Below are 12688 nucleotides of genomic sequence, written 5' to 3' on the forward strand. Positions count from 1 at the left end.
TTATTCGGACCTCACGAGGACTGCAAAAATATCTGAATAAACAGGTGTCCGAAAAAGCAGATTAAAGGAAAAAAAATGAAATCCTTTATTTTCACGCACTTATTCGGGCTCGGCAGTAGGCTTGAAGAAATCGTGAATGCGCCGTTGCACGCTGTTCCGTTTACGTGCAATCAGATAAGCCTGAATCTCGGAGAGGGTCGTATGGTCACTATAGGTGGCTGAGAGCACAGTCACTGCTCGTACACGCTCCGCATGTGACGGCAGCATAGCACATGGTGCGTCATCTTCCGACTCGGTCATCGTCCGGCGGTGCAGCGGAAACCTGAGGAATGATCTTGCCGTCGTCAAGTTCAGCGCATGTCAGTACAACAGTATCAGCACCTGTGAAACTGTCAAATGAAACGGTGTCCGGAATCGCAATGGAACCACTGCGTAGGTCTCGGCAGAACATTTTCAGCATCAATAGGGGCACATCGGAAGGCGACAAATCCTAGGCCTCCCGGCACCCACTTGCCAGCATTCCCCAGTGCAGTCTGCGTGGGCACTGGCGGCGCCATTTAACACTAGACGCGATGTTTCCGTATGCCACGTTGGATCACCGTAACCTCGACACAGCACACAAAGCAAACACCACCATGCCGACACCAGTTGCACAAACGAAAAACATGGCCTACTCGCAGTTTCGTGGGCGAAGAAAGAAATCCGCTGCTGGATTGTCTTTACATGGCTTACTAAGCTGAATCTGGAATTGCTGTAGAACTGCTCTATCGAACCATGCAGAAACGATGATGATGAGCGGGGATTTGCAGTAGCGGCAGCAACGAGGCCCTGTTCAAAACAAAAATGGCGTTCAGCAAGTCAAACCATGTACCGGTCAGAGTCAGTACATGGTGCTCTCGATCGAGTTGACTCAAGGAGTGTCCGAGAAATCAGATGAGAGGTTGCGAGGTGTCCGAACTTTTGGCAGTTGTTATACATTATGGTCCAAGGGGAGAATGGCGGTGCCGAGAAGCAGACCGAATAATCGAGCATGTCCGAATTTTTGGAGCCCGGAAAATCAGTCGGCGACTGTATTGTATTCCATGGCTATGCATTGTAATGTGCCCCTGCATTTATTCTGTTGTTGTATTTACCTCTTTTTGATACCATAACTGGACTGTAATGACCCCAAATATTTTCTGCAGGCTTCACAAATGCGGTGAGCCTAGCCGAAAGCGTCCCTGCCAAAATGGAATGTCACACCCTTTCCAAGGTCGTCGGTCAGGTCGAGGTTGGCATGCAGTGCAGCCTGCCTCAGGCCGACAAGTCTGTTGGGGGCTGCTTCAAAGCATGGAGCGAGTCTAGGAGCGTGCAGACTACGAAGACTATGGAGCAGTTAAGCTCCGCCTCAGGTGGGCAGTGACTGGCACTTCTCTTACATATGCTTGTGTGTGGGAGCATTGTGAATGGCCAAGTCTGAGTAGCTTGGTATCAGTTGCTAAAGTGCGTGTGACATTCTGCTGCTGAGGACAAATTAGCAGGTTTGCGAGCCTTGTCTGCATACTGATTCAAGCAAAATGCAGAAATAATGCGGTACTGATCACATTGAAGCAACTAAGATGGCAGAGTTTAATCCATATACCTCATGACTTGACGTTCTTGTAGGCCAGAAATTGCTCTGTTCTAATGTTACATCCTTGAGTCCCTTAGTTATGCTTAAAGCGGTGTACTTGTCTAAGAACGGGAATAGAGATCCATGCAGCATGTCAGTCGACCCCTGTGTTTAGGCTGAACAAAATTAAAACAAAATTCTTTACTGTAGTTAAGCATACCAGAAACAAAATATACTTTGTTTTATCGATATGCTCATTCATTGAGGGAGGCAGAAACCGCATATGCACTGTCGGGAATCTTTTCCAGGAAAGCTTTGAGTTACGACATCCCGAAGCACATCATCAGTAATGACTAAGCAGAGCTAGGAATGTGCAACAATGTTGTGGCGACCATCCGTCACTTTGTTGTCCCCTCTTCTCGAAAATCCATTTTTCCTTGCCATGGGGGTCCTTGCTCCGGAAATCCAGTTTACCTCGCAGGGGAGGTCATTGCCTGCTGGTCTTTCTTGGAACCTAGGCGGCTGCCTGACTGGGGCACCACCACAGCCACTTGGCAAATGTGCGTTTACAATTGAACAAGGCCAATCGAGTGTGCATTCTCAAGCTGTCATAATGTGTATTCCTTACCTACCCTGAAGAGAGGTCCCAACAAGTGCAGATGCAGGACATTACATTTTATTTTCGAACACTAGTTATGGACGATGTTACTCCTACAGCTGCTGACAGAGACGGTGACATGATTACATCTGCTGTTATTGCCGCAGAGCTTCAGCTTCCCAGCTTTTGGCCGAAGAATCCCTGAGTTTAGTTTATGCAAGTAGAGGCCTCTTTTTAACTCTTACGCATTGCTTCGCAGACAGCAGAGTACCTGCATGTCATTGCCACGTTACGCTCCGACATCGCTGATGCCGTAGGTGACGTGCTAGTGGGTACGCCTTCGGTCACTGCATATGATGACCTGAAACACATGGTCCTGCAGTACCTCGAGCCATGACAACAGAGTAGGCGCCAAGAGCTCCTCTTCGAGGAACTCGGCGACCAACAAGCGTTACAACTGCTGAACTGGCTGCATTAATTACTGGGCGAGCACTCTGCAAACAAGAGCCAGCTTCCAATTTCGCACAAGATTTTCTTACAACACCTCCCACAATCCTTAGCATGGTGCTGTTGGGTTCCGGTGAGATGAGTCTCGATTGGTTAGCTACGTTTGCTGGCTGCATGTGACTGCTCGTCTGTGCACAGCTACCTATCGCTATTCTGAGAGTCTTGGAGCCAAGAGACTGGCTCTCATGCCTAGAGGAAACTGTCCACCACTTTACCAGTGCACTGGAAAAGCTGGCGACTGGCAGCAACACTGATGACCAACGTCAGCATAACCATTCGGCTTCACAGTCTCACAGTGCTCCTAGACTTGCCGTGGCAGTTGGGCTGTTACCACCGTGACTTTCGCAAAGAAGCAAGTCATTGCGCTCAGCCCTGTTCGTGGGTGGGAAATGCACCGGCCAGTCGCTAACGACGGCATGCGACATTGGCCCTCAAATGAGTCACTTTTTCATGGTTGTCAACCACGTCACCGTCACCCGCCTCCTCGTGGAGATTGGAGCCGAACTGTCTATCGTTCCTGCTACGGCCGCAGATCGCCAGTATGCCAAATCCACACCCATTCTCCACACAGGGAACAACAATGCCATCGTGTCGTATGGGCTCTGGTCAATAACGCTAGCCATCGGACTCGGGCGCTTGTATTGGTAGGTGTTTGTGATTGCCGACGTCAGCCTGACCCCAAGGCATCAAGGCACTGGAATAACGGGTGCGGGCAATCGAGGACTTCCCCTCTCCAACCTACTTCCGAAGGTTGCTTGAGTTTTTGGGGCTCGTGAATTTTCGCAGGTGCTTGAAACACATCCTGTGCGAAAGTTCTTCAGCCACTTACTGATGTGCTGCATTGCGACTCAAAAAAAAAAAACATGCCTACCTTCCATTGGTACTTGGAGCAAGAACACTCCTTTCAGAAAGGGAGAACATAGTTGCCGACTGCAGTGTTTATATATTTATCTATCGCACCCTCAAGGCCAGTGCGGCATTATAGAGGGTAGTGGTTACAAGCAAAACGGGTAAATTCAGCAAACAGGAATTAATAAAGCAGGAGGTTATATATATATATATATATATATATATATATATATATATATATATATATATATATAGATAGATAGATAGATAGATAGATAGATAGAGAGAAGTATATTATCCTTCTCTTGTCATCTACTTTTACCCTTGCTATGACTAGTTTGGCTAGCCTGTTTCCTCTTAACTAAATATATCTTTATCTCTTCAAATTGAGAACAATCCTGGACCTCCCTAACCATCCTAATTACAGAAACGAATGGCACCTACATTTTTAGATATAGAAAGTTAGCATGGCGTTCATGAGTATAGGTTGAACAATGGGAGGAAAAAGGTTTCTAGGTATACAGTGGTAGCTATTACATTCTTGAATAATTGGCGATATGCGATAGTGGCTATCGAGGCGGGAAGGCGATTCCGCTCATTGGAAGTACATCCTACAAGTGACTGCAAAAAAGCGTTCGATCTGCATAATGGAATGCCGACCTTATGAATGTGATCTGGTCTGGGCAACACATACGAAGGCAGGGAAATCAGTTTGTTGCATAACAGCAGGTGATGAAATAACTTATGAAAAAGGCACAGACGGAATATTTTGTGACGTGATGACAAGGACGGTAAGTTAAGGCTACATTTCATGGCACTGATACTTGCAGTTCTATTTTAGTTAGAAAGAATGAAACGAGTAGACTTATTCTGTAACATTTCTAGTGAGCGCATTAGGTTTATTTGACCCGAATCCCAGATTGAAGCATCATACTGAAGTTTGGGTCCTATTGAGTTTATAGAGGATTAATTTTAAGGAAGGAGGTGCTTTGGAAAAGTTGCGTCGTAAGTAACCCAGCATTCGGCTAGCGTTACTTATTATGTGGGAGATGTGGGTATTCTAAGTGAGATCGGACGTGATGTGAAGGCCAATGTACTTGTAAGTTGTTACCAAATCTAATGGAACGTTATTAAGAGAGTACACAAGTGGTTCACTGGTAGTTCTAGATACACGCATTAATTTACATTTGTTAGCATTTAGTTCCATTAACCGTGAATTGCACCAATGCAAAAACGGCGTTAAGGACAGCTTCAAGGCTGGTTACATCCTCATCGCTAGTTATTTCGGCGTAAATTACACAGTCAGCAAATAGGTGAATTTGAGATGAAACACAGAAAGGTAAGTTATTAATATGTATGAGAAATGGGAGGGGTCCAAGCACACAGCCCTGTGGTACACTTGAATCAGCATGACTCAGATTAGAGGTTACTTCATTAGCTGAAACAAACTGTGAACGGTTAGTGAGGAAAACCTCAAGCCAGTACAAAAGTTTAGGATTAAGGTTCAGTTGGTGCAATTTGTAGATTAATAAGCTGTGGCATACTTTATTGAACGCTTTTGCGAAGTCTAAAAAAGTTAGGTCTGCAACTGAAGAGTGGTCAAGCAATAGGTTCAGTTTATGCATGAATGATACTAGTTGGGCGTCACATGAATATGTTTTGCGGAGGCCGTGTTGAAACTCGGAAAAAAAAAGTTTTTTTCTAAGAAGTTGGCAATATGAGAAAACGAAATATGCTCGATAATTTTGCATGGTATACTGGTTAAAAAAATAGGCCGATAGTTCAGTGGGGAATGTTTAGTACCTGTTTCGTAGAGTGGGATCATGTTGCTCACCTTCCAATCAGCAGACACTTAACCTTTGTCAAGTGATTGCTGGAAAATATTTGTAAGAATGATGGAACAATATGTCCTAGTGTTCTTTAGAAACTTTGCATTAAGTCACAGCCAGGAGCAGATGAGAGTTTCAGTGATGCGATTATTTTTTCTATGCTGACGGGTTGGATTATTAAAGGGTACATTGCGGCGTAGTCTTAAGATAGTGTACTTGGGCGTGTTACACGAGCGTGTTTAGAAAAAGTGCGCGTATAAACGTCATTTAATGCGGATGCACAATCGGCAGGGGGAATTGCGTTATAAGTGCTATCAACAAGGGTTATGGCGTCATGTGTTGGGGTAATCGTGCGCCAGAACTTTTGCGTATCAGTAGTTAGCATGGATAAAAATGTGTTCTTTAAAAAGTTATCCTTAGCTTTCTTGAGCGCTGTCATGCAGTTATATGTAGCGCGTTTGTAAGCTGCCCATCTTTCAGTGCTTGCAGATGCTTTAGCTAATCTGTACAAACATTTCTTTTTGTTAGAAAGGCGCTTAATGTGGGTGTTATACCATCAAGCGCATTATCATTATAGGAAAGATTGCAGGTAGGGATAAATTCTTCCGTTAATTCACTAATTTTAGTAAAAACATATTCCACTTTGATTGCACACTGGAGTTATAGAAATCAGTCAAAAAAGTGTCAAGGAAAATACAGAGCTCGTTGTTAATTGTTTCAAAGTCAGCTTTCTTATAGTCGTGAATTGCCCCGATTTTTTTTTCTGATTTCGGACGTGAAATGTTGATGTGAAATGAGTGCGCGCTTAAGGACAGTAAGTAATGTTCGAAATAAAATCGGGTCGTGTTGTTAGCAGAAGGTTAAGGGTGTTTGCAACTTGTGGTGTGATTCTGGTGGACTGTTATCAGTTGACTGAAAGAGAACAGTGTACACAAGTGAAGAAAATCTTGATTATGCGGAGAAAGAGTGCATCACAAGGGGTTCGCTATGCCAGGCTATGTTTGGAGTGTTGAAGTCACCCAGTAGAAACAAGCGTAAGGAAGGAAAGCGTGTTACGACGATATTGATTGTCTCTTGTAATCATTAAGAAAGGAGGTGGCATCAGTAGGATCATGATAACGTATGCCCATTATAATTTTTTCGTAATTTATTTTAATAATTGCCCAGACTATCTCCTAGTTAGTAGCAATATTAATGTGATGAGAGTGTAGGTGTTTATCAATTGCCAGATGAATGCCACCACCTTGGTGCAAGGTACGGTCGCAGCGTTAAACTGAGAAGCCATGTGCGGTAGAGAAGATTTCATGGTCTCTAATATGTGGATGCAGCCATGTTTTTGTAAGTACAATCATATCTGGGTTGAACGTGTCGACTGAGGAAGTGAAGGAGTCGTGTTTGTTTTTGATGGTTTGAATGTTAGTGAAAAGGACAGACACGGCGTATAAGTGTCTTCCACTGCCCCTCGCACTTCCCTATGGACAATTAGGTGGTGCAGTATACGCTTTGGTGTTAACACGTGACGGGTGTGGTATGACGTGCTCTCTGTCACAATGTCTGTAATAGGATCATACATGTACTGCTGCTTGTTTACGATTAATTTGTTGTATCGGAGATGAAACAGGGGTTTGCCCGGTAACTTCTTTGCAAACGCAATCAGTGTACTTCGAATATGGCGGGTGGCAGGTGAGTGTGAGTAGTGATCACAGATCGTGATGCCTTTATTTTTTAGGAGCTCACGCGTGGAAAGCGCCTTTTTCTTTACTTTGCGGTTGCTGAATTTGGCTATAATGGGGCACCATTTATCAGGTGAATACGAACCGAGACGATGAGCGTGTTCGATTGCCATGTCGGGTAGATTGCTGATGATAGTTGTTAGCGCGTTAATGATGTGGGCCTCAGATTCTTCCCATGATTTGTGACAATCAGGGATGCCATGAAAAATTTCATTGTTTCTTTGCGATCTGTCCTCTAGGTCTTTGAACCAAGATTGCAAAGTGTTGCATTTGGAGGCGATCCCACCGCTGGCAACCAGTTGTAAGAGTTGAGGAAGACGTCGGGATGAAAAACTTGGAGGTTTATTTACTTTATTTACAGTGAGAGTCAATTAACAGTCTTAAAGTCATTACGGGCCGGCAGCAACTCGGACGCTGCGGCCCGTGGCAATAAGCTCGAAAGAGATGAATCAAGGAATGGTCTCTTGCTGCTCCCGGTCTGTGTTTTTTAAGCCCTTCGGTGTCTCGAAGACACGACACGTTCAGCCAATCATAACCGTCACCAAAGCGGAGAGGGTCCCTCCTTGGGCCCCAATTGTCCGAGGGCTTTCTCCCTGCGGTATTGCCTTGCTGACTTGCAAGCGCCGTCACAAATTGGCGGAAGGAGGCAACGCTGCCAGGGTTTCACGGTGCATTACAGCCGTCGTGCTCCGGGACCCACTTTACCTGGAACAGTGTGCCAGGCTCTCGCTACACTTTCGGAAAGAGTCAAGCAGCGAATAGCTCCAGATGCGGCATACGAGGTGAGGGACGCCAACTCGTTTGCACGTGCCGCGCCTCGGGAATGTGGTATACGCGCTTCTGCGCTCCTTAATTAGCTGTGGCGCGATTCGATGTGGTCTGGTGAACTCGAAGTAGGCTCAGGAAACGGTCCCGTATCTAACAGCTCGTCCTCGCCCTGGAAGTTCGGAATGGCTGGTGAAATTAATTCACTGGCCATGAGGAACGCTGAAAGAACCTGCAGGGTACTGGTGTCGAGCCTCGTTTGATGAACTTCGGGATCCTGGGCCCTGGAGAACGTACGTCAAACAAACAAAACAACACAGCGCTGCACCACGTGTAAGCACAGGCTCTTCACCCCTGACTCGCCAGGCTATTACTGAGTCAAAATGAACCCTGATCTTTTATTTCCCCAATTTTGACAAAGCAGTTCCAACCACCTTTGCAAACTGCTAGCCATTTCTCCCCGAATGCCGACAAGGCCAGAGTGACATTGTTGTTGCAAAACAAAAGGTCGTTGTCGTTGAAAACAAATAATGAAAACAGCCGAACATAAGTTAAGCGGCCTAACTACACGAACAGCATGTTTCCAACCTATCACAGTGGCGGATTTATCGCACGTATTGGGGCCACTGAACAGTCTGGTCAACTCTACAAGTACATAATAACAAGCGTGCTAGCTTTGGGGTCCCTATTCTGAACGCATACTTGCGTCGAAGGCAAACTTTTCATTACATCTACTCACGTGTCTTCCTCTAGTCCATACAGGACACGTACCTTAAGCGAGAACTTAATTTGCGTAACTTATGCACTCTGCAGAACCCTTTTAAAAGAATGCGTCTCCTAATTACTAGTTCTACGCACGCTCACTAAAGAAGTCAGAATACGGCTGCCCTCAACACACACGAGCAACCCAGTCACAAATCTGCTTCCTTCCGTCCACACAGTACACGCGCTAATGGAACTAAGAATGCTTCTCAGTGCAAATGATGCACTTACTGAAAACCTACGCGGTTAACCTTTGAAAATAAAAAAACGCATAAGAATAGAAGGTTAACTAATGTTGAATTCCAATGGCGGAGTCGGAGCAGCCGACGGACTCCGCGAGCGAGCACTCGACTCTGGCGTAGAGCAACGCCTCTAGATCCGCGAGTGGAACACAACCTGCGCCGCCGGAGCAAGGCGGAAGCGGCAGTTCTATCACCGAGTTACCCAGGATACCTTGCGTGTTGTCATTTCCTTCCGCTGTTTGCTCCCAGCACCGCCGCACGGGTCACTTGTCTCTTCAGCGCCGTTCACCTGTTGTTTTTTTAAAAGTGCGGAATGGATATCTCGCCAAGCATGCAGCAGCTTTTGCTTCCTGGCGAGTCGTGACCGGTGGCGCCTCCCAGCAGACAAACGTGGTAAAGGAAATACGTCACGCAGAGTTCCGGTCCACTCCGCCGATTTTGGCGGAGCATCTTTTTCTGCTCCACGGAGTGACTCCCGCTCTGAATCCCCTCCGACTCTCTCATTGGAACACCTTACTCCCGCCCTCACTCTGCCATTGGAACAAACTTGCTCCGAAACGAGCAGAAAAACTTGCTCCGACTCCGCCATTGGAATTCAACATAATACACACGCGCATTATGATAGGCCTCTCAACGATAACCTTGACACTCGGGTTACTTACACACACAAAAAAAAGAAAGCCTATCTACTTATTAATGAATACCTCGCGAAACTACATGTTTACTTACAACGCGTCTTTCAACTCTCGGAGCTTCTCAAACAAAACATAAACAAAGCTCATACTTTTACATATTGAAAGAAACTTAAATCACAAAAATTACCCGATGCTCACAAAATAAAACGACATGTTTCGCTCCTACGGAAGCTCTCTTGGCCTCCCGTTTCAAACGTTTTTGACTGAGTCATACTTTTGAGCCGTACTCGAGGTGGTCTTGGTTCAAAAGCTACTCTGGCTACCGAGGAACAACAAAAGGGCTGACTCACTATCAGCTCCCCCAAGACGTTGCAGTCTAATGCCAATTTGCGTCCTGGCGCTCGCCTTTCATCACGAACTCGATTGACCGCGTCACTACTCCCTACCACCTGGCCTCGTCTTGCCACCTTGCGCTCCCTTGCCCTACACGCTGAGCTTCGAAAAGAACGACGGAACAACGAGGAATTTAACTGCCCCGTGCCCTTTGTCCGCGTACGTGCAGAAGATGCTTCTCGGTCTCCTTTTGACCGGTAGCCCGAACGTGTTTGATGCGCACACGTCGTCAACGATGACCGTACCCTTCTTTTCTTCGTGCTCTGCCTTTTTGCGTTTGTCGCCGTCTTTGGCGGCATTACATTAGTCACCGCATTCTGATCTTTACGGCGCTTCTTTTTATGGCGCTTTTTCCTCGCACTCACTTTCATGTCGTCTTCTCGTGCCTCGTGCTGGCCGTTACACATCTCGTTGGCCTGGATCGGTCTCTTACCCGCACAGTCTTGAGTGATTTTCATTTAAATCTACTCTCTCTTGGCTATCTAAACTGGCGGAGAGCTGCACCGATCCCTGAACAATGCAGCTGTCTCCTCTTAAGCTACATAGCTCGCATTCCTGAGAGCTGCCCTCAACTGCATCGTCCAGCTGGCACTGCACTTTGGGACGCAGATCCGACTCGACAGTTATCTCGATGTGGGTGCTCGCGTCTGTTGGGTCAGCGGTACTCTGTACTTCGTTAACTCGTTAACATTACCTGCGATGCACACACGCGATGACTGTGCCAATTCATTCACAGCTGGCCTAGCTGTCTCTCAGGGCTCTGTTGGCACAGCACCTCGTCACTTTCACTACGGCCTTTAACGGCCTCTGTTGCCACTAAGGCATCGTTAGCAGCTAGCCTTTTCCCTTCGCCTATGAAGGTGCCACTAATCTCACAGGCAATACCTCTTTCGTCGGCTTTTGGCGAAAATCTGCTAGATACTTGCTTATTCTTGTGCTCTGTACTGCCTACAGAATTTTCAGACAGGCGTTGTCTTTGTTCTTTTAACTGCTGAAAATATTGTATCTGTTTTTCCAATGCTGCTATCTCTTTCTCGTGCTTTTGCTTACATTCTTGACACTCACGCTTACGTTCACGACGCTCACGCTCCCGTGGTTCTTGTATCACCTCCCAAGCAATCTCAATGCTTTCATCATCATTGCCACTATCTTGAATCGCCTTTATGATAGCTGGCGTTTTCATCTGTTCGTCCGCCTCAACTCCCAAGTCGTCGCACACCAACAACAAAGCAACAACAACTTCATCAACCTTCTAAGATCCATGGCGGCTGCCCCGACTGGTGGTTAGAACTGTTTTCCTTAATTCATCTGAGCAAACACACAATGCAACAAATTACCGATTCCTAGAACTATCAAAATAAACACACAACATTTGAAGTTTGGCGAATCAAAAGGAAAAAAACCACGCGCTAACTTACGGTTGCAGCACCCTGCCATCTGGTTCATTGGCCCGCTGTTCCCGGTTCCTCAGGACTCCCTGGGTCGAAGGCTCGCTCTTCTTCGCTACTCCCAGTTCCTCAGGACTACTTGGGACGAAGGTTCTCTCTTCTTCGCTGTTCCAAGTTCCTTGGGACTCCTTTGAACGAAGGCTCTTTTTCGCTGTTCCGGGTTCCTCAGGATTTCTCTCGACGAAGGTTGATCCGTAGCGCTGCCAGCAGTTGTTGCATTTCGAGGCGATCCCACCACTGGCAACCAGTTGTAAGAGTTGAGGAGGACGTCGGGATGAAAAACTTGGAGGTTTATTTACATTATTTACAGTGAGAGTCAATTAACAGTCTTAAAGTCATTACGGGCCGGCAGCAACTCGGATGCTTCGGCCCGTGGCAAGAAGCTCGAAAGAGATGAATCAAGGAATGCTCTCTTGCTGCTCCCGGTCTGTGTCTTTTAAGCCCTTCGGTGTCTCGAAGACCTGTCACGTTCGGCCAATCGGCGAGCCCTCTCAGGTGTCATTTTCGGCCAATGGTAGGCGCCCGTGCGATTGTGTCACACCCGGCGGAGAGGGTCGCTCCTTGGTCCCCAATTGTCCGAGTGCTTACTTCTCTCTGCGGTCTTGCCGTTCCAGTCTGCAACCACCGTCACCAAGGCGGAGAGGATCGCTCCTTGGGCCCCAATTGTCCGAGGGCTTTCTCCCTGTGGTATTGCCTTGCTGACTTGCAAGCGCCGTGACAAATTGGCGGAAGGGGGCGACGCTGCCAGGGTGTCACGGTGCATTACAGCCGTCTTGCTTCGGGACCCACTTTACCTGGAACAGTGCCAGGCTCTCGCTACATTTTCGGGAAGAGTCAAGCAGTGAATAGCCCTAGATGCGGCATACGAGGTGGGGGACGCCAACTCGTTTGCACGTGCCGCGCCTCGGGAATGTGGTATACGCGCTTCTGCGCTCCTTAATCAGCTGTGGCGCGATTCGATATGGTCTGGTGAACTCGAAGTAGGCTCAGAAAACGGTCCCGTATCTAACAAAAGAAACAAGCTGAGTGTCGAAAGTCTCTACAGATTTCTGGAGACCTGTGACGTGTTCCTTAAACTGATCAAGTGAATTTGCTTTTTTTTCAAGAGCGTCCAGTCTTTCTTGGATGCAGCCAATCTTGCTTTCTATATTTCTTTTGGCTGGCTTTGATTGCTTCAACATCAGCAACCAATTCTCTCTGATTCTTTGGGCCGATTGAAAGTGAACGTCTTTCAGAAGCTTGAAGAGGACCGCCGCTTGTTCCGAGGGTTGATCAGGTAGCATCTGTGTTTCAAGAAAAGACTCTGTATGTGTGGTAGGCCCAGGATTAGTTTGGA

At 46.8% G+C, this 12688-nt stretch overlaps 1 protein-coding gene across 3 annotated transcripts in view; it reads left to right on the top strand.

Annotated features, from left to right (window-relative positions):
- Positions 1-12688, top strand: part of LOC129386812 (uncharacterized) — a 43508-nt gene that overhangs the window by 13498 nt on the left and 17322 nt on the right. The window contains exon 3 of one of the 3 annotated variants that reach the window (XM_072289715.1): positions 1185-1391. The exons of 1 other annotated variant lie outside the window; for it this stretch is intronic. In XM_072289715.1, coding sequence (XP_072145816.1) covers positions 1185-1391 — 207 coding nt within the window. The remainder of the gene's footprint in view (positions 1-1184; positions 1392-12688) is intronic. One more of the 3 variants, XM_072289717.1, reaches the window with a different exon arrangement.

This window comes from Dermacentor andersoni, chromosome 8 (genome assembly GCF_023375885.2).
Source record: "Dermacentor andersoni chromosome 8, qqDerAnde1_hic_scaffold, whole genome shotgun sequence".
In the NCBI taxonomy this organism is placed as follows: Eukaryota; Metazoa; Arthropoda; class Arachnida; order Ixodida; family Ixodidae; genus Dermacentor; species Dermacentor andersoni.